Source organism: Lissotriton vulgaris, chromosome 8 (genome assembly GCF_964263255.1).
Source record: "Lissotriton vulgaris chromosome 8, aLisVul1.2, whole genome shotgun sequence".
NCBI classification, from domain to species: domain Eukaryota; kingdom Metazoa; phylum Chordata; class Amphibia; order Caudata; family Salamandridae; genus Lissotriton; species Lissotriton vulgaris.
Window position 1 is genome coordinate 1,551,508,476 of NC_141696.1, and position 27,347 is coordinate 1,551,535,822.

At 42.4% G+C, this 27,347-nt stretch overlaps 1 protein-coding gene across 1 annotated transcript in view; it reads right to left on the reverse strand.

Moving 5' to 3' along the window:
* Positions 1-786: 786 nt before the first annotated feature.
* The window catches only part of LOC147700363 (uncharacterized), a 54,158-nt gene continuing 27,597 nt past the window's right edge, over positions 787-27,347 (reverse strand). Inside the window, exon 2 of the mRNA XM_086935730.1 lies at positions 787-9,443. Coding sequence (XP_086791856.1) covers positions 6,596-8,005 — 1,410 coding nt within the window. The 5' untranslated portion in view covers positions 8,006-9,443 and the 3' untranslated portion in view covers positions 787-6,595. The remainder of the gene's footprint in view (positions 9,444-27,347) is intronic.

Sequence of the window (27,347 nt, forward strand, 5' to 3'; positions counted from 1 at the left end):
GCACCCATCGGCGACCCCAGAACACTGCCTATCCCTGCTGACGAGGGTTGAAAACCCGAAACACGTGTCCAGGGATGGCGAAGACAGCGAAGATAGCAAGATCGAAAGATGATGCATCGCGAACACTCTACTACAATGACCAGAGTCCTTAGGGGCAACTTCCGCCGGTGTGTGAGTAGTGTGCGACCCCACCCCCTTTTTGTAACTTTAAGCTCCCTTGAGCAGCGGGCTGACGAGCCTGGGATCCCGCACCTACGCGCCGGAGTGGTACTATACCTGGCAGATATTGGCAGCCATCGGCGACCCCAGAACACTGCCTATCCCTGCTGACGAGGTTTGAAAACTCGAAACACGTGTCCAGGGATGGCGAAGACAGCGAAGATAGCAAGATCGAAAGATGATGCATCGCGAACACTCTACTACAATGACCAGAGTCCTTAGGGGCAACTTCCACCGGTGTGTGAGTAGTGTGCGACCCCACCCCCTTTTTGTAACTTTAAGCTCCCTTGAGCAGCGGGCTGACGAGCCTGGGATCCCGCACCTACGCGCCGGAGTGGTACTATACCTGGCAGATATTGGCAGCCATCGGCGACCCCAGAACACTGCCTATCCCTGCTGACGAGGGTTGAAAACCCGAAACACGTGTCCAGGGATGGCGAAGACAGCGAAGATAGCAAGATCGAAAGATGATGCATCGCGAACACTCTACTACAATGACCAGAGTCCTTAGGAGCAACTTCCGCCGGTGTGTGAGTAGTGTGCGACCCCACCCCCTTTTTGTAGATTAGGGGAGCTGTTGGTGCTCCCAGCACAAGACATATACTTGGTGAGATGTGCAGGACTGTGCGGTGAGTGCAGTACGGCTCCAGGGCCAGTGTCGAGGTGAAGGCTAGAGGGCAAAGAGCAGATTTGGAAATGACTGGTGCAGCTGAAACACACTCATATCAGGGGACTCCCCAGATGAAAGATGGTTGTACCTGATTAGTTTCACTCAAAAATTGAGACGCACAATGGTGTATGGCAGCTATGAGGAAATCCTCCCTCCGTGGCCGATTCTGTCACCAGGCCAATTGGAGGACATTCAAGTAAAAATAAATATAAAATGATTTAAAAATAAATGGTCCTCATTTCTGTTCAATAATGACATGGCCAGATTCGCCAAATTTTTGGGAAAGATTTAGCCTGGTTATAACCACTATAGAAAATTTGCCATATGTAGGTCAGCAAGCCAAAATGTAACCATATTTTAATTTTCTTTGAAGGTTTATCCTCTATGAAGTCTCACTGTTTTCTCCATACAAATGTCACAAACTTGTTATGTATAATAAAACTTTATTATTTTTTTCTTTTTCAGAACTGTTCGGTGTCCATGCTCTTGTCAGGGGCAACTGCAATGCATATCTTTGTACGGCATCAGAACACAATGCTCCTTCACGTCCAGCAGTTGCATCTGATCATGATATCAATACCAACATCAACCTATTTAGTAAATAATCATGCAACAATTCTGTAGTTTTCAGTATCTCGTTAGCCCCTTCTATGTAAACTAGGGTCTACACTCTGCTTCTAAGGTGGAGGCATGTACAAAGTACAAAATATATCAGGCATCTAAGGATGCTTTAAGTATTACTACCACCTTGTCATGCTCCTTGAGATGGGATCCTTGATTTTATTACACTAACTACTTCCAAAGGCAATGAGTCACAAATATTCAGGGGAGAGCTGCTCTATCTGCAATTATGTAAATGACACATTTTCAGAAAAACAATAGCCAAAATGCAGTGATGCAATAAATACCAAGTACACTCAGGAAGGGTAAATGGAGGGAAATATTAATTTTAAAAACACTGATGGCAACAGATCTGTCCCTTTGTCTCCGATTTCTTTGTCCCAGATATCTTTCCTCGCTGTGTGCCAAAGACCCTGAAGCTGCCAAGCTAACAAGGGACTGCAAAGAAGGGAGTCGCTTCATCAGTGCATTGACTGATTTTCAGATCCAATTAACTATTTCTGTTAATCCAATAATGTCTCCAAAATGGATTCATATTCACAAATATATATGTAGTGCCTTAAAGTGAAAAGCTCAGTTTCCAGCATTCTTAAGATAGAGAGATGCATTTTATGTTATATATTTGACTTCGCTAGACTGCAGAAATTTCAATTTTCTCTAGCTCATGATCCCAGTGTTTCTTCCATACTGTAATCTAGTATGTGGAACAATACTGGAATCTGGTAAAGGGACCAACGTCAGCTGTATCTTTCCTGTATTGCAGATCCTGCATCTTTTGGATTGTTCACTTTTCTCTACACATTTGGAAAACCATGTTTTAGAATGTCAACTAACCTAGTATGTTAGGAGTAATCTACCATTTCTGAGTTTCATTTTATCTTTTCATGAGCACATATAACTGCTTATGTCTCTATTTTAATCATTATGAGGTTTCTGTAGTACCTTATACTTTTCACTATATGTGTTAAGTTCCGCCCAAGTGTCTAGTTTCCTTCTGGTTGCTCTGTTGCTTAAAAGGTTATTCAGTTATTCTGAGTGATGTCCTGATTTTTCTTCATTTACTGGGTTTCTTCTATAATAGTTTTGAAATGTTCATTGAGTGGCGACATGTAATGATGAAATCAGCACATACTCTCATCTCCCCAGGCTGTACGGTATTCTGAACATTTAGGTCAGTACTGTTGGCGAAGGATGGATTCCTGTAGCCATGTAACATTTCTTTATGCTAAAGCCTCTGTCTGCTCTGTATCAGGTATAATTATTTAATTAAAATCATGTTAAATTGGGAAATATTTAGAGGATTTCCCTGGTGTGGAATTTCTGATGCCATGAGAGACGACATTTTTACTTGAAGGTCTTGTCATATTCAGAACATAAATACGGGTTCACACTCATGCGAGTTCTCTTGTGTATTAGTAGTGATATATTTGTAATGAATATTTTGCATTCAGAATATGTATATGATTTCAGTCTACAATGACTGTCAAATGATCACCCTATGTAGTGAAGGACTTTTTACACTTGGGGCCTATTAAGAGTTGCTTGTAATATTAACCCCTATTCAAGCATGGGTCGGAATTATGAGTTTGAACGTATTTACCACATTAGATATTTATAGGGTGCGTTAAATAACAATCTTAGTTAAATTTCAGCAGGTCATACCCACCAAAATTTAACTGGGGAAAACATACTGTATTTACAGTATTAAGCACATTTTGGTGCATCTGCATGTTAATCCCCCATAAACTCTTAACAGGTGGTATTTATCACTAATGAAAAGAACGTACCCTGTGGTATCGTCATTTATCAGTATCAAGCAGATTTTGGTCTGTTTAACACCAAAATCTGATTTCCCATATTTTAAAATATGGGAAAAACCTGAACTAGCCCCTCCCTGTAATTGTGATCACTTCTCTACCCAAGACACCATGCACTTTGTTATGTTTTGTGGTTTTTATTTAGAACCAAGGAAAAAATATCTGGTACCGGTATTGAAGGAGGCTGGTTTCACTCAAGTGAGACCAGCCCTCCTCTACCTACAATTATTGTCCAACCCACGTACCACCTTTTGCATGGCCAATTTCTTGGTAGCTGCAACAAGAATTAAGAAACATATCCATTAGTTTACGACCCCTGTAAAAAGTGTAAATTATGAAGTGGGATTCTGGTCTTTTACTAAATGAATTACGTTTTATCAATCCAACGCATACTCTGAGTTGTTTGTTGTAAATGTTTTGTAAATAGTTGTATTGTATATATTTTTTAATGTCTGAAATGTTTTTATCTCTTTGTGTGATTTTTAATTAAATCGAATAAAGATATTTTGACAGACTGACTGGCTATCTCTTTACTATTTCTGCCTTCTTGAGGTTGCCTGATTAACCTTTGTTCAAGTTTCCTATTGTACATAGGTTCCCTCCGTCACCATTCGTTATGCCTGAGTGGAACCTTAATTTGGGTCCATAACGGCTCAGATGAAAGGGAGTGTCTGACAGGGAACCAGGTGTGACTTAGGCATCTTGATAGTGAACCCTAGAGAGTGCAGGAGGTTCAACGTTACCTGGAGATGGGAAACAACAGCCTAGGATGAGCCCGCCTTCAACAGTCAGTTGTCGAGGTTGGGGAAGATTGGCACCCCAGATGAGATGCAACCACCACCATCAGCTTGGTGAACACCCAAAGGGCACTGGTAAGGCCAAAAGGGAGCAAAGTGAACTGAAAATGCTTGTGGCCTACACTCCCCTGCAGATAGCGCCGATAGGAAGGCTGGATGGGTGTGTGAAAACTGGCGTCCTGCAAGTCCAATGCTACCATCCAGTCTCCAGGGTCTAGGGAAGACAAGACCTGAGCCAACTTGAGCATTATGAATTTCTCATTCCTGAGAAAGAGATTGAGGCTTTGGAGACCGAGGATAGGATGAAGGCCCTTGTCCGTTTTGGGAAACAGAAAGTAGCGGGAATAACAACCACAGCCTACTTCTGGCACCGAAACCCTCTCAGTGGCCCCCTTGACCAAAAGTATTGTGACCTCCTCGTGGAAGATGGTGCCATTGGGGGAGGGATAGTCTCTGCAAAACTCACCAGTTACTGTTAGGAACTACTAGCGGGGCAGGCGATGGCGAATCCTGCCCCAAACTGGATAGCCATGGTGGTAAAGGAGTAGACTAGGAGGGTTTGGAGACTGTTGTAGTGGCGGTGAAGCTAGACAGACTAGACTGCTATCACCTGACCCAAGAGGTCGGTGGGTACCACGCCCTCAGCCACGCAGAGGCTGGGAAGCCTGCACAACACGGTGACTGGGCTAAATGGTCATGGCTAGAAGCTTTGAAGGCAGTGAAAGGCAGATTGCGGTGGACGTGGGGCCGCAGAGAGGCCTAAGGACCTGGCCGTAGTACAAGAATCCTTAAATCGATCGAGCACTATATCTGCCTTTTCCCTGAAGAGTTGGGTGCCTTCAAAGGGCATGTCCATGAAGGAAGCCTAGATATCCCCAGAGAAGCCAGGTGTTCTCAGGCTGTCGCTGAAATCACTCAGGGTCGCGCTAGGGAAAGCACCATAGGAGGTGGAGGCTTGGCCCACCAACCTCTCAGGGGTAGGATGTTGGGAGAGGAAGTTGAGATCCCCATGTGCAGGGCAATGGCAGCAGGCAATTGTCCAAATCACAAGACTAACTGTGTTTTGACCAGGTACCCAAAAGGACATCAATGAGGGCAACATCGAATGGAAGTAAGGGTTCCAAAGCGGAGATTCCTGGTTTCAGCAGAGACTCTTGGTTGCAGCACCTCTGTCAAAAGATTAGTCTGAACTACCACCATGGGAAACTGAAGGTTCAGGACCTTATCTGCTATACGCACCACCATTGTGTATGATGCACTCTCCTCCATTGCCATGATAGAAGGTAGACCAACATATGGAGAAGTATCCAGGCCACTGGCCTCCCACAGGTCCTCTGATCATCATAGGGCTGGTATTCTAAAGGGAACAGCGACCCCTCACCGCCCCCCCTACCCCCGAGGCCTAGCCAATGAAAATGAGACTCCAATCTGGGAGGCAGGGCTCCCGCCAGTGTCAGTGTGGGCAACGAGCGACACCTCTCCGGCTCCGTGAGGATGCCAATAAAGCCGGTCGTGTGGGGAGCACTGGTGCTGGGGAAGGTCAAGGTGGCTCAACTGGTGGCAGTCTTAATCCAGGAATGGATCCCATGGTGCCCCACCCGAGCTGGCGGCAAGAAACCAGAGGTGGTCCCCTTTGACCCCCACGGCACCTGAATGCACGTTATTGGGCCAGACCACCCAAAATTAAGTGCATGACCTCATTGAGCTGGGATGGAGGTGAGGGTTGATCCAGCCTTCAGAAGTTCAAGAAGGCAGGAAGTCGCAACAGAAAACGAGGCCTAGATCGCAAGGCTCTCATCTTCTCAGCAGTTGAACAAGAAGTCAAAGAATGCTTTGACTTCTTCTGCTTCTTCTTATGCCTCCTACCTGAATTTTTCAATGACTTCGAGCAGGACAAAGAGGATTTCGGGCCGCACAAATGATCCCAGGACCCTCCCCTCGACTAGGATTTCGTCTGCTGTGGAGTCGCTTGTCGGGCCACTATCAGTTGCAGGGACTGCTCCCTCTAAGCCTTTGGAGCCTTGGGGCATCAATCGGAGCATACCTTGGTGCTGTGGCTACGCTAAAAACACAAAAGGCAAACGAGGAGCAGGTCCGTCGCCATCATCGCCCGCTGAGAGGCACCACAGGGCTAAAAATTTGACTTATGCAAGGACACATCAGGAGGTAAACCTCAAAAGAAGTCAACATAACATTGAAAAAAAGGCCTGTCAAAAAGTGACAAAGGGGTAGCTCTTCTCGCGATCAAATTAGGCTGGCACAGAAAGAGAAGAACTGATGTCAGCACGCCTGAGTAACATATATATAGGTACCGCAATGTCATTTTCGGTGCAGACGAAGCAGATGGACGCGAAGCCGACCCGGCGTCACCTACTGGTGGCCAGGGGCACTCCTCATAAAAAATCTTCCGGATCCAGTCTGACGCATGATTGGAATTTCCAAGGTAAGGAATCTGCAGCTAGAAATCTCTATCATGTAGAAGATTCATATTGTTTCTTCCCTCTGTGGATTTTCTGATGAATTGAAAGATGACTCTTTTGCTTGAAAGCCTTGTCACATTTAGTACATTTATATGGTTTCTCCCCTGTGTGGGTTTTCTGATGAACTGAAAGATGACTCTTTTGCTTGAAAGCCTTGTCACATTTAGCACATTTATAAGGTTTCTCCCCTGTGTGGATTTTCAGATGAACTGAAAGATGACCCCTTCGCCTGAAAGTCTTGTCACATTCCGTACATTTATATGGTGACTCCCCCGTGTGGACTCTCTTGTGTATGTACAGATTATCATTCCGCTTGAAAGCCTTATCACATTCAGAACATTTATAAGGTTTCTCTCCAGTGTGAGTTCTCTGATGTACTGTCAGTCTTTTCTTCAGAACGTATGATTTGTCACATTCAGAACATTTAAAGGGTTTCTCTCCAGTGTGATATCGCTGATGTACTAATAGGTCAGTCTTCAGAACGAAAGCCTTTTCACATTCGGAGCATTTATATGGTTTCTCTCCCTTGTGATTTCTCTGGTGTAATGACAGTATATATTTTTGTTTGAATGCCTTGTCACAGTCAGTACACTTATATGGTTTCTCTCCAGTGTGATCGCTCAGATGCCGCATTAGAAGAAATCTGGTTTTGAAACCCTTATCACACTCAGAACATTTGTATGGAACCTCACCGCTGTGAGATATGTGATGTCTCCTTAACTGTTCTTTTGTAATGAAAGCCTTTTCACATTCTGAACATCCATAAGGTTTTATCCCAGTGTGAACTCGCTGATGTATTATCAGCGGTGCCTTTGTACTGAAAGCCTTCTCACATTCAGAACATTTATATGGTTTCTCACCAGTGTGAGTTCTCTGGTGACTGATTAGTCCACCTATTCCGTTAAAAGCTTTTTGACATTCAGAACATTCATATGGTTTCTCACCGGTGTGATTTCTTTGGTGTATTATTAGCTGGCCCTTTGTGATGAAACACTTGTCACACTCAGAACAGGAGTATGGAGTCTCACCACTGTGAGACATTTGATGTCTCTTTAACTGTCCTTTTGTAGTGAAAGCTTTCTCACATTTAGAACATCCGTAAGGTTTTATCCCAGTGTGAACTCGCTGATGTATTATCAGCGCTGACTTTGAACAGAAAGCCTTCTCACATTCAGAACATTTATATGGTTTCTCGCTAGTAGGTGTTCTCAGACGGCTTATCAGACCTGCTTTTTCACTAAAAGCCTCATTACATTCAGAACATCTATTTGGTTTTTTACCAGTGTGAATTTTCTTATGTGATGGTAAATCACTCTTTTGCATGAAAACCTTATTACATTCATAGCATCTATATGTTTTTTTCCCAGTGTGAATTCTCTCATGTGATGATAAATTATTCATTTTCTTGAAAGTCTAGTCACATTGAGAACATTTATATGGTTTCTCCGTAGTGTGATTTCTGTGATGTAGTATTAGTTCACCCTTTTGATGGAAAGCCTTGTGACACTCAGAACCTTCACCTGTAAGAGTTTGTTGATCTATCATCTTCTGTGCCTTTGTAATAAACATCTGGTCACACTCAGTGCATTTATACGGTCTTAGTTCAGTGTAGACAGACTTTTGTCCAATGAGAGAGCCATTTGTGATAGAGCCTTTACATTTGGGTCATTGAAATGTTTCTTTTCAGTATAGTTTTGTTTGCCTGCTATCAAATAGCGTTTTCTAATAAAAAGTCTTGATAAACACTGTAGATGTATTTAGTCTTAATATACTGAGATCTCCTTGATGTTTTTATATAAAAATCTCTATCACATTCGAGCATTTGTAGGTCTCCTCCAAAATGCACACATTATGTTTAAATAATTATTCCTTGAAATCCAATCCTAGAGTAACTGGGTAAATGCATGTAGCTTCTCCTGTGTCTGTCCAAGTTAGTACCTTCAAGTTAGATACATTTTACTTGCACATATAGATGAAAAATAACCTCTCTACACTCTAAAGTCTTACCAGTAGTGTTACAACTGCAAAGTTGTTCACCTAAATGAAGTGCCTTTGCATTGATAAACCAAATAAATAATTTCTATGGATATTCCCACTGTGTACAGGTGTTCAGCTAAGTTAACAGCGTGGTGGCATAATTTCTCAATTGGCTATCTAATTTCCTTTCTCGTCGTTATGAAGTCAATATTACAGCATTAGGTGCCATTTTAAAGCACATCTAGTGCACAAATATGATCTTTTCCCAGTATGGCACATGTGCTTTGTTAGAAGATATCTGTTTTTCATATTATGCACTCTTCTCATATCCAGTTTTCATTTAAATGGCAAAGCTCTGTGCTAGCCTATCAAGAGGGGATATTTTGATGTGTTTTTAGAGTCGCCTTTTACGCAGAAGACAGCAAGGAGTTGATTTGCCCATGGATAGTGTTCCGTGTATACATTTTCTATTGTTATCCTAGTTCCTTTAGCCTGGAAACATTACATTCTACACATTTGTGTGGTCTTTCTCCTTTGTAGGTCTCTTGAGTTCCTTGTAATGTTAATATGTAGACATACTCATGAGATACTCATTACTCCTTTGTTTTGAGGTACTATGTCACGTTCATCAAGCACACATCATTCCATTGGTGTCTGCTTCCAATTCTGCACTGTTTGCACAAGGAGCACACATTGGTAACAACTGTAGAGCTTCTTTAGTGGAATAAAGTCTCCAAAAATTGTTTTGTACTTTTCAGTGGGATAGAGTCTTTTAAGTGGGATAGAGTCTCAAAGGTTGAATTGCAATTCCTGGTGTCCACGATATTCATTGGACCATTGCTGTTATTCTGGATTTCTTTCACTTAATGGATGAAAAAATATATAAGTGTTAGCATTTTATGAGCCAAAATACCAATATCAGCATTAAAATAAATCTATTTGTTTCCATATATGGAAATGAAGTAACAAAAGCCAGGAACACAATTGTAAGTGATAGTTACAGCGCATTACTATAGAAATAGTATAAACATAATCTAGTACCCATAGCGTTTTATTCACATAAACCAAAACATTTGTAAACTTGTAACGAGCTCCAGAGCAGATTGTTAGTCTTCCACTAACAATGTTCACAACACAAATTATAATCCAAAAACCAGACACACAGTAAGAAGCAGGTACAATTTGTAAACATGACTCTGCTGACACCATGGATTAAAACAAAAACATAGATGTGAAATCCAATGAACAACATGAATTGACATAAAGACATTATCAATAAATGGTGATGTCCACAGCATGTATTGGGATAAATAAGAAAGCTTTAAAGACATTTATTTATTCCTGTTATTCAAGGAGCACAGCAATACCAACTGCAGTTTTCAGGTGCTAAAGTAGAGGAATCTGCAGCCAGAGGTTAAGGTTTTATTGAACAAATAACCAAGTTTTTTAGAAGCTTTATACAAACAAGGTTTTCAGGCATCGATCAGGGATATAAAGGAAGATAATTCCACAGTTTGGGAACAGTGTTTGGAAGGCACACACACTTTTCTGTGACTTGCAATGCAAGGCTGAAGAAGAACGAAGAGTTCAGGTTAGAGAGTACGAACACAACTACATGTTGAATGTTTCCATGTATATTTGTGTGACAGATCAGAGCTCTCAAAGGCAGAGTTTCAAACAATGATACCTGTAATCCAATTAGCAAGGCATGGATATGCCAAAAACAAAGATGCCTTATACTTCCTTGATCAGAGCTTTAATTAACACAGAAACTAAGGACCTGATCTTGTTTGGCAGACAATCATCTGCTACATTTATAGATCACTGCTGGCCCTGCAGTTACCGTCAAGGTACTAAAAGTTTGGTGGACAGCCGCTGTTGATTTTGACAGTCATTTACCAAAATTCACTACAGTTTATGATTTTCAACAAGTGGGAGCTTGTAATTGGAAACAAAAAACAATTCACTGCCACACTCAGGGAGTTTTTTCTGTCGGTATTAATGTCTCTGTTTATTTCATCCTCTCACTGCCAAGTTATATTGGCAGGTAACCGGGAGAAAAAAAAAAAGACTTCACACTGCTAACCCTAAATAAGGTGGACGGTGCTATGCCCTTGGTCAGATGTCCCGTATTATGTTGTGCCGCCTGAGGGTGCTTTCCGTCAACAGAATCAATGGGGGATTTGTTCACAGAAAGTTGTCAATTCTTCTGACTAAATAGGTTGGGAATACCATTTGTTTGGGGGGAAAGCAATCACCGTAATTTTTGTGATGAAATACCCTCCCTCCACTAAACTGTAAATTGAGCCATAAGATTAGGGGTGGGTGAAGAATTATGCTCTGCTGGCGGAGTTTGTGGAGTTTTTCCCACTCTAAGTGGAGGTCCGAAATACTCCGAAAAGTGACGCAGAGCAGAGTTTTTTCTCTTGAGCGGCTTATCAACGGTAAGTTGGCGAGGGGTCATGATACAATTGCACCCTGAACCTCCTCCTGGCGAGATTTTCAACACTGGCGATTCTGGCAGAAATCTGCTGCTCGTTTTAAGTAAGCGGTCACCCGAGTACAATGTCTAATCAAGCAGCAGCACCCTCTGGTGCAACGTGTAGTGCTGTTTGAGCTGATTATACAGCGTGGGGCAAATTCTCGGCGCTACAAATCAGTGCGAGCAGCGCAACTAAACAGACTCGGCCACTGGCGGACCGCGTAGACCAAGGTAAAGTTTTTCCGGCACTTCGCAGAGTTCTGTGAAGTAAAAGTCCATGAATTCCTCCCAGGCCTACATAAGTTTTCCGTGATCAAATGCGCACAGAACTGCACTATACAGAAACAAAGATATCTGTAATGCAAACACTGTGTTAAAGGCAGTTACTCAACCTGAGAATCTCATCACAGAAACTGAATTCTAATTAGATTTATTCATGGTTATATGAATGCTATAACATGCAAGCCATAAATAAATTAGCACAAATTCAAGCCTAACAAATTCAGTAATAATGAACAAATAAATTAGTTGCCTCTAGAAGCTTTAATCATATACTGCAACCTTTTGTGGGTTTCATAATTGCGTGGGTTTGATTAAATATGCTTAGCATTTTTGAAGGTGTCACACTACACTCTAAAATGACATGCAACTCATGTTGGAACCAGTAATGACTCGCTTTTCTTCAATTCCTCCATCTCAGAAGGGGGCAGCCAGAGAGCCCACGAAAACATGACTGTACATTAGTGTTGCTCTGCCAGCTGGGTTCTAAATATCCGTTTATGATCAGGCCATCCTCCACCATCTGTGGTAAAACCTAATCTCTACGATGGCCTACACTGACTGGTGTGCCCGGCGACAGACAAACCCGCTGGGCAAAGTGGAACACCACTGAGAGGAGGAGGGCATGAAGCGGCAGGCTGGGAGCTAAGGTCGGCTCCTTGGGCCACATAGTCCCTCGGTCTGCGAACCGAGACACAACCAAAAAACTGAGCGCAGCCTAAGAGTGTTGCGCAGGGTGTGACCAATAGCTGAGATCGCTGAGCGCACATGTGCACAGGTCGTCACGGCATCCCATCCGCAACATAGCGGCAGACGGCGACACCCTTGCAGGATGTGTGTACTAATCCAGGCCACAGCATAGGCCTACAGAGGCGCATATCAAAGTGGGTGGAGCCGGACCACGCTGTGGGCGGAGCCAGACCACGCTGGAAGAAGAGTGGGACAGGGCCTGCTCCGAGCTGCTGTGCGAGAGGTGAAGGGCCTAGGATTAGTGGAGCGTGAGCCAATGGCCCGAGAGCTGCGAGATTGACACCGCCGGAGATCTAGTAAGGCATTATGTCCACCTGCCTGTAATTGATTATTGGCAAGGCTGCGAGGCCCTTCACACCCTCAAATGAGGGCACATAGACCTTGTGCTGGAAACAATTCGCCGGAGGGCTGATAAGTGACTGTGCCTAACCGTTGCAAATAATGCGATGCTGCATACTTCCTGCATGCTGGGCCCTTGAAAGTTATGTCACTGTTGTAAGTATGCATGTTCATTGTTTATTGGGGATGTCATTGGCTATTTGGGCCTGCTTAAGTGTGAGTGGGTGGATGTTGGGCTACTGTGATGTTATATACACATGCATGACATATATGGCTCCCTGGCTCACACTGTTAGTGCAACATAAAAAGAATAGTACATCATTATGGAGCGAGAAGACAAATTGACCAGAACAAGTGATAGTATTAATTTTATTACATGGAATGTTCGTGACCTCAACGATTCCTCCTAAGGTCAGATTGGTGCTTCGGTTCCTAGAACGACACAATATACCCGTCGCTTTACTACAGGAAACGCACCTAGTTGGGCGCTTGGACTGCACTGTTGGCACTCGATGGGCGGCGTGTTGGTTGACCTCCTCCTACTCCACATTTTCACGGGGTTCTATTATTGATTACACGTGGGGTCCACTTCACGCTTGCAGCACACTATGCAGATGACCAGGGTAGGCGCCTCAAAGCGCAGAGGAAGTTGGCGGGCACTGCGTTTTACATTGGTCAATACTTTTGCACCAAACATAGAGGACCCGGAGTTCTTCATGTCCACTTGGAGACAACTACATTTCGCAACACCGACAGATGTAATTTAGGGAGGGGATCTAAATACAAATCTAAATCGGATGGAGGATCGCTCTGCAGACATGGTGTGGCTTGAGAAACAAGCAGCCAAGGTACTACGGAGTGAGATCAAGGAGTCTAGCCTGGTGGATACCTGGAGATTGAGACATCCCTCACAGAAGGAGGGCACATTTATATCCTCAGTCCATGGTACATGGTCCTGATTAGTTTACTGGCTCATCTCCGCTCAGGTGTGCCAGTGGATACAGGAGGTAAGGCATCTCCCTAGGACACTGTCCGAATATGGACCAATCCTGATGAGTTTACAAATACCGAATGCGACCATTACACAATTTACCTGCCACTTCCGTCCGACAGAGCTCCTTGATGGAGCCTTTAAAGAGGAAGGTCAGAGGGCGATTGTCGATTTTTTTGCATTAAACACAGGCTCTGTAGTTAGCCGGAGCTCTCTGTGGAAAGCCTTTAAAGACACGATACACGGGACATGCTTAGGCACTCACGCGGGTGTACAGAAAACTATTTGGATACAGTTAAACAATACCAAAGAAATGCTAAGTTAATTAGAAAGAGAGTATGAATGTTGACCAACTGAGGCCATTTTGGCAGCAATTAGAGAACACATGATAGAATTCGAGACCCTTGCAGAACAAAAATCACAGGCCATGTTCAAGTGTCACGTAGCTGGAGCATATGTGGAGGGTGGGAGAACTGGGCACTGACTTGCACTGAAATTGCTGAACAAGTGGGACACTTAGTAGACGAGGATGGCAATGCAATATATTCAAACTCAATATACTTGAGACCTTCAGGAAATATTACACGAGAGACTATGAGCCACAGAACACAGCACCATTCACCGAACTGAGTTAAAACTTTGGATATGTGGTTCTGGCAGCCTCTCGCCAGAGCAGAGACAATATCTAACGCAACTAGCGAGAGTTGAAGACGTAAAAGAGGCTATTCGAAATCTGCCGAATGGCAAAGCCCCTGGCATAGATGGGTTCACTGTGAAATTCTTACAAAGACCACGCTGAGTTATTGGCCCCACAATTATGAAACCTGATTAAGCTCCAGAAAGGTACGAATCGTATAGGCCGCTATCTCTCAAACATGGATGCAAAAATTCTAGCCAAGGTGATTGAAATATGTTTACAACCTCTGATACCCCTCTTGGTGCCACCAGATCAGGCTGGCTTTATAACTACTGGTTTAACCACGCATAACCTACGCACCATTTTTGCGCTATTACACCAAAGAGAACCCACATTGCAGGCGGCAGCGGTACCGTTAGATGCAGCTAAAGCCTTCGACTCCATTGCATGGACCTACATGTTCACAGTATTGGGCCACATGCGGATGCCAGAGTCGTTCTTGAGATGGCTTAAACTCCTCTATGAATGCCCAACAGCATGGGTACGTTTTAATGGCCACACATCAGATACCTTTTAAATATGCAGAGGGATGCAACAGGGTTGCCCCTTGTCGTCACTGTTATTTGTACTTACCATGGAGCCGCTTGCTTGCATCATTAGACATCTTTTAATTTGCATTAAACTCAAACAAAAATGTTCAAAGGGAGGGGTGTGTGGTTGTGATGAGAGATGTAAAAGATGTGGCACTGAGCAGGACCGCTATTGTACACATGTTTTATGCATGTCCAAAACTAGTGCTCCTGATACTAGGGATAGGTGGCTATTTGAGTAATTTCACTAAGGCACCAAGGTGGTCACCACAGTTATGATGATGCTGGGGGTGGTTGGGGAAAGAGGACGAGTGAGGATAAGTGATTTCGACCAGTTTTCGAAAAAACCTAAACTACACAATGCTTCCAAAACCAATGTCATGTTAGATTTAAAAATGTTGACTGCTCGGTTGCTTATCCCCTTTACTCGCTTTTAAAGCTTGAGGGACCTCTTCCAATGTAAAAGACAGATTGATGGGAGCTTGGGCGGGGCATAGGTGGAAGACGGTGCCAATAAGAAGCCGAAGACACTCCACTTCTCTTTCGGCATTTTAAAGTATTGGAAAAATGGCTTACCCATTAAATTTGCCCAATTGCAATATCTAATCGCGGTCTCAGGAAAGAGGCATTTATCGCAACCTAAAAAAAGCAGTGTTATCTTTGTCAATGCTTGCAAGCTTCATGCAAGGCCTCCAATGATTCATCTCTCTGTCCTTTTCTCCGTTCTTTTAAGGCTTGTTTATACTCCCATTTACCCATCTTTATTTTATATCTACACTTCGGTGATTTATGCAAGGCATCTTTCAGTTTCTTATGGGCCATAGTACATCTTGTGTCATACCATTGTTGCTTATGATATTTTGGATTTCTATTTGTTACGGATAAACCCTCCTTAATCCCGGTCGTAATTGGTTCGGAAGGTTCTAGAAATTTTGCATGATCCAATAGATCATCCAAACAATGTATAAAGGCTTTCTTGTATATATTCACTGCTTGTTGGGTACATTTATCAGGGTCAACTTTAGACCAAACGCAGGGAGTAGCCATTATTTCTATCAAGCATGATGCCATCAACCAATTGTGGGTTCATCATTGTCAAACAATTCAAGACACGCACTCTGGGGGACATAGCTCTGGCTAAGTGTCTATTAGACAGTAACACGTAATCTATGACAGTATTTGCGACAGTCCCGTAAAAAACACAACCAAATGGAACTGGCGGTGTACATAACTCATTACTAAATGCTAAATCATACTAAAATAATAATTCATTTAGGTTGTCCCCATAAGGCGTGTGCGGAAAGTGGGTATAATCAGTCTTTTCACTAGATATTCGGCCACGTGTTTTTCCGGTTTAAACACAAACTGGTATTAAAATCCCCACCCCAGAGAATGAACAAATCTTTGGCAGCACCACTCTGAATATACTCAAGCCCAGTTGTCTAAGGACTAGGCATATTTCCTTGGTCAACGCATTATTATAATAGTTCACAACAGCTAGTAAACAATCAGGAGATAATTTGATGGTGTTAACTTAAAAATAAACATTGGACACTAGCAGGTTTATCTTAATAAACATTCATGTATTTCGAAACATAAGTACACAGACCCCCTTCAGACCGTCCAAATATGGATGATATCGCTGGAGTATGGTATGTTTTAAAACCACTAATATGTATTGGGTCCACATCCAAGTTTACTGCAATCAAAAAATACTAAAGTTGCTGACAAAATCTGCCCACTCAGTGTGTCAGTCTTAGAACGCCAACCTGTGACATTCCAGAATAAGACCTTGGTTAGACCACCTGAGGTGTTAGTTATAGATGAGCTAACATTTGGGAGTTGGGCAGAGTTAAGTATCAATATGGAGGTACTACAGAAAGAGTATTTTAGTTGTCTCATAAATTCTTGTCACTTCCCTAATGAGGACAGAACAGTTAGCTGATCTGTCCCCATTACATTTGGGGCCTTAGAAGGTTCTAGGGCAAGTCAATCTACACCATCTAGCATTGTCAGGCTATCAAAGCAGTAATTAACTGGTATGTTATAGGGGGACCTCATATGTGCCCCCCCCCCCCTTTCAAACGTGTCGGATCGATGCTGGTTGGTGATTGGTAAATATAATCCAGCAGTAGAAAATTACACTTTGACGGGAGACTGTTGGTGTGCTAGCTCTTCTGACGATTTGAATGTGAAAGAACCACAAAATCTCCTTGTAAGGTTTCACTAACCCTCCCAATCCATCTCACTCTTCTGACCATTTTTAGATGAGAAAAAAGGACCAGTGTTAACCCATTTTTACTTCCCACCCAGTGCAAGGCTTTGGGACACTTCAAAGTGTCCTAAGATTCAGTTTCTGGTGCTGATAAAGTTGGGCCGTTACCCCAAATCACCACATATGGTGTTGTTGCTTGTGGCAAATCGAGGATGTCAGAGAGAGTGTACAATCTGACTGTACAGGATTGCCTATTCTGGGATGCCTATTTAATGGGAACTTGAATTTCCTGTCTTATAGGTATTATTGATCCTGCACAAGGCTGAATTAGGGTAGGATGGAGGTCCGACAGTGCACTCTTTACATAACCCCCTTAGATTCAATAGTTCTCTAGTAGGGCTCATCTGTATGTTTTTTCCTCCTCACTGTGTGCCCCTAAGGCTTTTAAGTGATTCTGAGTTGCGGCTGTGCCTGCTTCTCCATCATATTCATGCAGATGGTAGCTAGCGCTTCCATTTGATTAAATCTGGTGGTTAGGGCATTCATTGCCATCTTCACAAATGTATCTAGCAATTCTATCAAGGAGGTCAAATTTTTTATATCTCCAAGTGGTATTTTTGGTGGCCACTATAACTGGGTCTTGGTTGGAATAAATGATTTTTGTCTGCTTGCTTCCTACCCCCGTCTGTCCTAATTTAGGACTAATCGCTGGGTTCCTGGGGATTTTGAAGGAGGTTGCAAGTCGGGGCCACATATAAAAATATATTCGGAAAAAATTTGGACACAGCCATTTTTACTATTCTAGACAGACTCATCCCCATTCTCAAGTAGAGGATTGGAAGAATCTAATTCACACCCCTGGGAGGTTAAAGCTACAGAGCCCTCTGCACCAAAGGACAGGGTCTTTTCTGCGGTTAATATTTGCTTTTCTATTGCTCTCCTTAGGCTTTGTCTGATAATTAATTAACGTTGTGCATGCTTTCCCTTGAGATTTATTCTTTACCATGTTGCTAGGGGCCTTTCTTTTGCCCATCTCCAAGCAAAAGGGAACAAAATAGTCAGCATATTCATTATGGAGGTTTATATTTAACAATCCAGTGAAAAATTACGTTATTGTCAGCAAATAGCCCTGGGTCAATCAGGGATATTGACACAAGGTGGTTGAAATAGTTTATCACCTGTAGAAGATCTCCAGCCAACATCCGATGATACGCCAGCGTCCTGCAGAGTTTTATCCGTTGTCTGAAGTAAAGAACCAGTAGAAGAAACAAAGAAGATCATAAGTTGGAACTCCAGGAGAATTGCAGGTACATTACCAACTTTTCTACACATTTTGGTCTGTTCCGATATAAAATGCTGAGTTTCAGTGCGTCATCCACTGCAGAGCTTTTTCCAAGATGTCATTCGACATGCCATACAGCCTGTCATGAATGCTGTCAATTATAGTGATGGCATTTTGGTTTTCTGAGCTAAACAGAAGGAACACGATAAAGTTTACACAAAAGTGTGTCTGTTACTTGCTGATGCAGCTTTAACTTTGAATGTTGAGAAATGTGAGTTCAATAAGACAAAACTCAAATTGTTTGGCCATATCTTTTCTGATGGGGCTAAGATACCCGATCCTGCTAAACTGCAAGCCTTATCAACTGCCAGCCCCCCACAAGATTTGACCATGGTACGTTAATTACTTGGCATGGCCAGTTACTGTTCCAGATATAGAAGAGACTTTCCCACAGTGACTGCTCCGTTGAGAGACTTGCCGAAAAAAAATGTTTCCCTTCATTGGTAACATGAATGCAAGCAAAGCTTTAAGACAGGTAAACAGACCATCAAGTATGCCACTAAAATGGCATACTTTCATCCAAAACCTCACCAGTGCGCAGTTTAAGTGTGTATTCCGTGGGTGAAGCAGGCTAATACTGCAGTTCTGCACGATCTAACTTCCTTATTCCTTTGAGGAGAGCTTTTTTTGCGCTTATTTTTGCTAGCCTTTTAAACCCGTTTTGACTAACATGTAGGTTACATACATCGATCAGCCCTAGGGTTTTTAGCCCACTTGACAGGTAGGGATGCCCCGCTTGCCATCGTTATGTATTCAGATTGGACCATAGGTGTTCCGCTAAGCTGCCCTCTTTTGATGACCTCAGCTTGTGGTAGCACGTGAAGAAATTTTTCATTCTACCCAATGTTTGTTTACAGGTGCCCAATTCCAGACTGATTTGTGCCAGTGACGTGGAAGATGTCAGCTGGTAGAATGTTCTAAAATTTTAGTTGATTAAAAATGTGCATGTATTTGATAAGAATGAGAGGCCAGGAGGCTTGTCCGGAGTGAAACGCCCATTGAGGGCTCGAAGGCAAAGGTGTTCTAGGTTTCCTTGTAGGGTGCTGCCTTTCTAGTCATTCTTGCGCCATCCGGGGCAATACTGCGGTGGGATGGCCCAGACACTTTCCTGTGATGTGGTTACCTCATTATTTTGTAGGTCCGACATTGGCCACATATTAAAGTCTCAAGATAATATGATGTCGGCGTTCGAGAATCCTGATCTTATTCTTAGCACTGTGCTATCAACTCTTCTGAGAGTGTTTGCCTGGACACGGAGTTTGGACGAATGTAGACATTCAATAAAATGATGGTCCTGGGCTGGCCATGATGAGTGTTGAAAGAGATTCCCACAGACTGGAGAGAGTGTGAAGGGCTTGCGAGGTCCCATGAGGTAATTGTATTATTTGTTGATATATAAATAGCTAGACCTCCGCTACCACATCCTGGTGATTTCTTTTTGATGCTGCGGCTCTACCAGCAATGTCTCTTGTAGTAGTAAGATCTCAAATGACCGTAAGTAGGAGATCGTGGCTTCATCTCCCAACTTGTTTGATAGCCCTTTGATGGGCAGGCTTCTTGTTCCTTTTGACTGCTGTTTTGTCAGCGTAACAGCCGGGTTGAGTTTAATGAGCCCGCCAACCATGACCATGTGCAGGCCTGTTCCATTCCCCTGTTTGATGTATGCTGGCCATCTCTTACTTTTGGTTCTTACGAGTCGGGGTGGGAGTTTTATCCCGGGCACTCCTCAGAACCGAATAGACCTTTCTCTGTCCGGCTTGCGGGCGCTCGATGGCTCGGATTTTCTGCAGAACATGCGGGACATGTTGAAATTAGAGGACATTATTACACAGCGGTCGTGGAACCAGTACACTCGACCGCTTGCTTACGCCAGTGAATACCAGAAACTTTTAAATATTAAAGATGAACTGTCAGTTACTCAAGAAGGTTTTATCGTACGAGGTTCGAGAATGGTTTTTGCAGAGAGTCTGCGACAACAGATAATCAAAGTGTTCCAAGGAGGGCATTGTGGAATCTTTGCCACAAAATGAGCTCTCTGAGACCGAGTCTTGTGTCCTTATCTTGTTGACCAGGTTAAAACAGAATTGAAGGCTTGTCAGCTATGCAATTGCTTGTCATCAAAAACCACTCAACACAACTTAAACATGTCTGAGTTGCCAAAACATTTATGGGAAAGAATTACTGTGGACTTCTTTGGTCCCCTTGATAATGTACATCATCTGATGGTGATTGTTATGACAAGCAAGTTACCTCAATGAACCAACAAAATGTCTACTAATGAGGATGAAACTTGAAGAAGGACTTATATCAAACAGAAAATGAAAGCATACGCAGAAAACCGCAGATGTGGTAAGGACATTACTTTTACCAGAGGAGACAGAGTGCCTTTTGATGCTGGGCCACTCTATGTTGTGAGTAGTAAAGGACACTCATCGCTTATCAGTCCTTGATGTCACTGCAGAGACTAGTTCTGAGAAGACTATTGAGAACTCCCTGACTGCTGTTGTCCCTACATCGCCAATGCAGGTCATGGACAATTTTCCTGTATTTTCCTAGTTTTTGAAGACACGATCAGGATATGTGATTAGAGCTCCACGAAGACTCATTGTAGAGTTATAATCGTATATATTTGTAATTTTATTTTTATTTAATTGAGGTGGAATGTAGTGTCGTATGAGTTAGCAATGACTGAACCCTTTTGACTCCAGATGGTATTGATATAACTGGGACGTAAGTGTTAAAGTGTAGTGAAGTCAATGCAGGTTCAGACACTTTATGTGGTGTAGTGATTGGCGGGCACCCAAGCTCGGAAGGACGCTACAAGCTATCCTGGAGAATAGGAGAACTGAGCTATGGATGGAGCTTGGGAGGAATCTTAAAAGGCGGCAGGATTGAGGGACTCTGACGACCTTCGAAAGCGCTGCAACCAGTCCTTCTTCTGAGGGTATGAAATTCCAGCCTTGGACTCTCACATTTCTGTTGAAACTTGGGTGGACCATTTTAGTAGCATTTATAATCCAGGAAACATGGGGTTGAATATAGTAAGCAGGGAAGCAGATGTCTGTAATCAGGAGCTGTCTTCCAACTTCAGTGAAACTTATTGAAATCAAGGATGCATTTGCTGCCATTATTCAGAGCTCTGCTTGAAAGGCTACTAAACCCGATGGAGTACCAGTAGACCTAAAAAATATATATTGCACTATGGGTGTCTATTTTAACTAATGTTTTTAGAGTTTATTTGAAAGGGGTCCTCATCCCTTCCTGGAGGGAAGCTATAGTTGCCCCTATTTTTAATACAGGAGATAGGCATTCCCCATCTTGTTACTGCCCAATTTTCCTCCTTGGTAGCCCTCTCAAAATACTTGGTAGGTTACTTGCAGGTAAACTTGAGGCATGTTTGGAGGAAAATCAGGCCTTGTCCTGAGTGCAATATGGGTTTCGTCCTAGAGTTGGCATAGTTGAGCATTGCCTGAATTGATTATTGGTAAATTTGTCAAGACCGGGAGGGGTTACAATCACCTAACGTTTATGGACCTATCCTCTGCCTTTGACATGGTTAATAGAGCGAAGCTCTGGGACGTTATGGCCAGGATAGAAATCGACCAGGCTAACATTGGATTACTTCAAAGGATGAATTGGGATTGTATACTCAGGGTCAGATATGGAACAAAAGGTGACATTTTCCCTGTAATTAAATCTTCACTTGGGGCAGAGCCTGTCTACTGTTCCAGGTGTATATTAATGCTTTGGGATCCCATTTGTAGTGTTCTACCGGTTTTACTGTACAAGGATGATACAGGTATCATTTCAAGAACCGCAAATGGCCTGCAACTCCTCCTAGGTGCTTTTTATAACTTTACTGGGGGGTTATATCTCAAAACTAACCCTAGAAAATCTTTCACAGAGACTATTACCCCTACAAATGTGAAAGCAAGAGCACTTTACTTGGGTGGGACTGAAATTTGGAAGGTTAAGAGATTTACTTGACTTAGCTTTCCCCTGGATCAGAACCTAAATTAGCACAGTCTTTATACTAATAGGGTGTCTCAATGTCAAAGAGCTGTGGAGTCAGTTTTCACCTTTGCTCGTCGGTTGGGATCAAAACATGTTACCGGAAATTATCAATAATTTAAAAAGTGCATTTCTGTAGCAACTTATGGATCAGGTGTATGGGGATACAGGGGTGCAGGGACATTGCAGAAGGTTGAGAATACATCTTTGTGAAGAATCTTGGCCGTCACTCAATCCACACCATCCTTTATGTTATAATTTGAAGTGGGTTTGACCCAGGATAATGCCCTGGTGATAACTTGAATTAATTATATTCAAAAGGGCTTTTTAGATTTAGGCCATCCAGAGTTATTTTTCAATCTGGAAAATATAAATGGAAAAGCTGTGTTTAAAGAAAGGCGAATTTTGATAAACTTTGTTCTAGTGTCACTTATAACGGAATCATTATGTGGTTGGGGTGTGAACTTTATAGGTCAGCAATTCTTATAAGATTTTGTTTTAATATTACATTTCTTAATGGCATTTCCTAGGGAAGTTGCTTAGAGCTTACCATGGCCAAGTTACCCATGTGGCAATATTCCTCAACAAAGCACATTGCATGTTACACTATTTGTCATTCATATTCTTGTGCACCGAAACATTTTGTGACCCCAATTTAAAAATGTTCAAATGGGAGATACCATAAGGAGGCTTTTGCGCTGTTTTTTGATGCCGGAGTGAGCATACACGCTGACAGCAGACTGACGCGTACCAGCGTTCGTCTGACTAACACTTTTGAAGATGTTTATAACTGACTAGAAGAGTTGAAATACGATATTGATACGTTTGACTACTGATGTGGAGGAGATATACGATGTCTGTATTGTGATCGGGGCATACTTGGAGCCTATACTTTTTTGGATTATGACAGTGGATACATATTATGATTTCCCTAAGCAAGTGGAGTCTCGATCCTGTTTTCCCTACTGAAGAATATATTCCTTTTTTCAAGAAGATAACTTATTCTGCCCTGAAGAAGTCGGTATGGCATGATATGAATGCCCGACGAAACACGTGTTGGCTGCTGCAACCCTTTATTGATTGGGAGAAGTGTATAACAAAATCGGATCTACACTGTGATCAACGACGACTCTTGGTGTCTCAGTTGGAGTGACTCTTTGTCTAAATGGACATGATTTAGATACAATTTGCTTGATTTGGATTACCTGGACAGTTATTTGTGACTTGGATTGATATTGTATAGTAACTATGGAATTTGGAGTGCTCAGCAAGGAATTATTAAGAATATTATATTTCTTAATGGCAGTTCCTAGGGAAGTTGCTTAGAGCTTACCATGGCCAAGTTACCCATGTGGCAATATTCCCTAACAAAGCACATTGCACGTTACACTATTTGTCATTCATATTCTTGTGCACCGAAACATTTCATGACCCCAATTTAAAAAATTTCAAATGTGCGATACCATAAGGAGGCTTTTGCCTTCTTACAAAAATTGTCCAATATCGATCTGTGTGTTGCTGTGGCAAATTTAGTTCACTGTGCATTGGGGGATCAGAAATAGATATGGGACTTTGTAATGTATTATGCACAATGATTTTCATCTGGTTTCTTATTGCTTACTTTTTTTAGGATTTATTTTTAAATCTTTTTTAAGTTGGAAGTCCATTGCTTGTGTACTAATTTTAGATGAGTGGTTTAATGGCTGTTGATAAGCCGAATAAAGTTTATTTGAATGACTCACTTCTCTTCAAGTCCTTTAATATCATCCCAGAAACAACATTAAAAGGAGCTGAACCATGTACTGAGCATGTGAAAAAAAATGAATGAAATCAAATGTTAATTTATATAGTGCACTACAACCCAAAGTTTCTAGGAGCTGGTGCTCCATTGGTTTGGAAGTAAGAGAAGAGGATAAAAGACTAAAACCACTATTGGTTAAATAGTGAGGTTTGTAAGGTTTTACAGAAAAGGAGAAGCTGTGTGTTTAGGTTGAGCCTAGCGCAGCGCATGCGCTGCTTGCTCGACTTGTAGTAAGGGGGTTTTTCAAAGTTCTACCAGAGGCTTTTGCTGGCCTCCAGCTTGTGTACACGTGCGCAGCCAGCATCTGTGTTTTCTCCGTCACGGTAATTAAGTCACCCGCTAAGCTCTGCAGATGCAGTTTCTGCCTTCCACAGGCAGCACTTATGAGAGGCCCTGTCCCACGAGACCCTGCAGAGCACACGACCCCACAAAATTGATATAATCTGCAGTTTCTAAATGGCAAAAAATTGCACATTTTACTGAAATTTGAAAGTCGGTTGACGTCTAAGTTCAAAATATACACATTCAACCCATTCAGAAAATGTACAGTAGGTGATAAATGCCGAACAAGTTCAAGCTCAGCGAAGGAAGAGCTTCTATTGAGAAATAAAGCAGCGTATTTAATAAATAAGGTTGTAAGTAGCATGCAAAGCGTTTGAAATAGACTTGTGCGTTACTGTTACAAAAAAGAAAGCGAGTCAGCTTTGTTATCAATCCCTGTTTCTGGCATGGCTCATCGAGACGGAGGCAGCTGTCCAGTGGTATTGTTAACATTCCAGCCCAGTGAGGTAATCATGGGCCCAGCCGGCTGGGCAGACTCGCAGTTGTCATATCCTTCCGCACAGATGGCTGTGAGAGGAGACACCTTAGCGCGCTAAACAAGAACCAGGGGCGGGGAAAATCAGATATGCAAATTAAGCTGGATGCTCCCAAGGCAGCGATGCAGATGAAAACTTCACATTAAAAGAGGAGACAAGGCTTAAGGACATCAACGTACTTACACTGGTTCAATGTGGCATTTTTCAATTACTGGATCCTTTTGTAAATAACACTTACACTGTTTTAATACTATTTTTTAACAAAAAGATTAAGCAGATGGTCCCTAAGCGCTTTACAGTTGATGTCAGACAAGACAGTTCCTTTATTTAGATCATGCTGCACATGAACTGAAGAAAAATATTCATTGCATTGCAATACTTCTGTCATTCACCCGTCTGCGCTCAGATTCAAGAACTACGTTTTTTTTAGGTGAAAAACACTCTTAGAATAAGACGGCTGCAAAATAGAGCTAACAGTATAAGGAAATATTGCTGCCCCTCTCTGCATAGAGACTATCCAGAAATTATTGACAGCATAGCTTAGATATTCAATATAATTGGGTTTCACCAAGCTCACAACAGTGCCAAAATTATTAATAAAGAATCATACCCCCCCCCCAAAAAACAACAATAAAGGGGCATAACACAGGCCCTGCAGCCCCTACAGCGGGGGTCAGCCCTCCATGGCGTCCCAACCCCTAAAGCCCAATGAATATCTGTAATATTTAGGAGACTCAGGGGCCCTCAACACGTTCTGTAGGGGAACCCAGACATTTTGCATTACAGCACTATAACAATGCATACACATCTGTCTAAGTCTGACAGTACACCAGAGTTAGACCTCACCGAGCTCTCAAAAGCACTACACTCTTCATTGCACAATATATGACAACACAGAATTACTGAAACAAAACCAAAGCAACACCCCACAACAACTCTCATTTAAAGGGATACCATGGACTTTTGTGGCAGGATACCTTACTTACAATTATCTCATAAACATACTTTAAGCCAGACAGTCTTGATACCAATACCCCCAGATAGCAGGTAACGGAATTGCTAAAGACCACCGACTACTCACACCAAATATCACTAACATTTACAACACAACCTAACAAACCCATGCAACATATGAACAACATCCACGTTTCCTATAATTCAGCTTAACCCCTTCGATGCTGATGACGAGCTCAGCTCGTCATCACCCACGGGTGTCGTGTGCTGATGACGAGCTGAGCTCGTCATGGTGCCACTAAAATGGCATTTTCCAGCACAGGGGGGGAAAACGCCTAGCAGCCAAGTGGTTAAACAGAAAACAGATTGTCCTCTGAGATGTGGTGTGCGATACCAAAAGGGGGAGGTATACGAACACTCAACACTGCCAGGCCACACTAGAGTCACTATAACACTGAAAAAGTCTCTGTTATAAAACATAACATAATCTAGCAAATGTAAGGAGTACAGAGAACATTGTACATAGAAGAATCAACTCTTTGAAAGGAGTGATGCCAACATTGCTTACCGGGTTGTACTTAAGCATAAAGTTAAATAAAATAATGAAAAAACACCCTTTCACCTCTTCCTTTCCCTCACTCTCTGCACTCATCCCAACCCTGCAGTCTACTACCCTCTTAAACATGCTTTCCAAGCTCTTCCCTCTTTTCAATCCATTTCACTCCATTAACAGGCACACATATCCACCACTCCCTACAACATCTCACATTATTCCTTTACAAACTGAACTTCAATGAATCTATCCCTATTAAAAATACTAGAGAAAAATGCATGAGATCGAAATGGGACAAACTTAATAACCTTAACACAACTCATACTACTAGGAAAAATAATCACATTCCTCAACAATATTTGCGACTCACTTGGTGCCGGAGTGTCAAAGTTTGGATGTACTGAAAGTACACCATTTATGAGACTGTTAAAATGAATGGAAATAATAATTTGTGTCGCCTTTCGTAACAAGAATTTGCTAGTGCGTATTGAAAAGGTGTGCACAGTATTTCTTAACTACTGTATCGGTATTCATTCGGCGTAGAAACACAAAGCTATTTAACGTTTCTGAACAATTTTCAATAATTTGAAAGTGTTTTGTTGAACTGTATATCGTAGAGCTTGAAATGATTACCTCCAAGATGGCTGCTGTATTTACCCGTTTTCTCTCTTCCTAGTGGAGGGATGTACCGAGAGAAACATTTTTTTTCAAGCAAATCAGGTAGTGAGTTTATGCCTCTGTAAAAAGTAGTCCGACTGGGAGGAGGTGGTGGAATGGTGTAGTGAAGACACGGCTCCACATACACAGAGACTGAAAGGGACTGAAAAAAAGCATTGGCATAGCCAATAGGTCTCGCTTTTGGGACCTTATAAGTATTTAGTTATGCAGCACAATATGCATGGCTAAAAACTTATAAGGTCCCAAAGGCAAGACCTATTGGCTATGCCAGGGATTGTTCCTACGATCTGGTGGCATGGAGTTCCATAGCCTGGCAGTACAAGCTA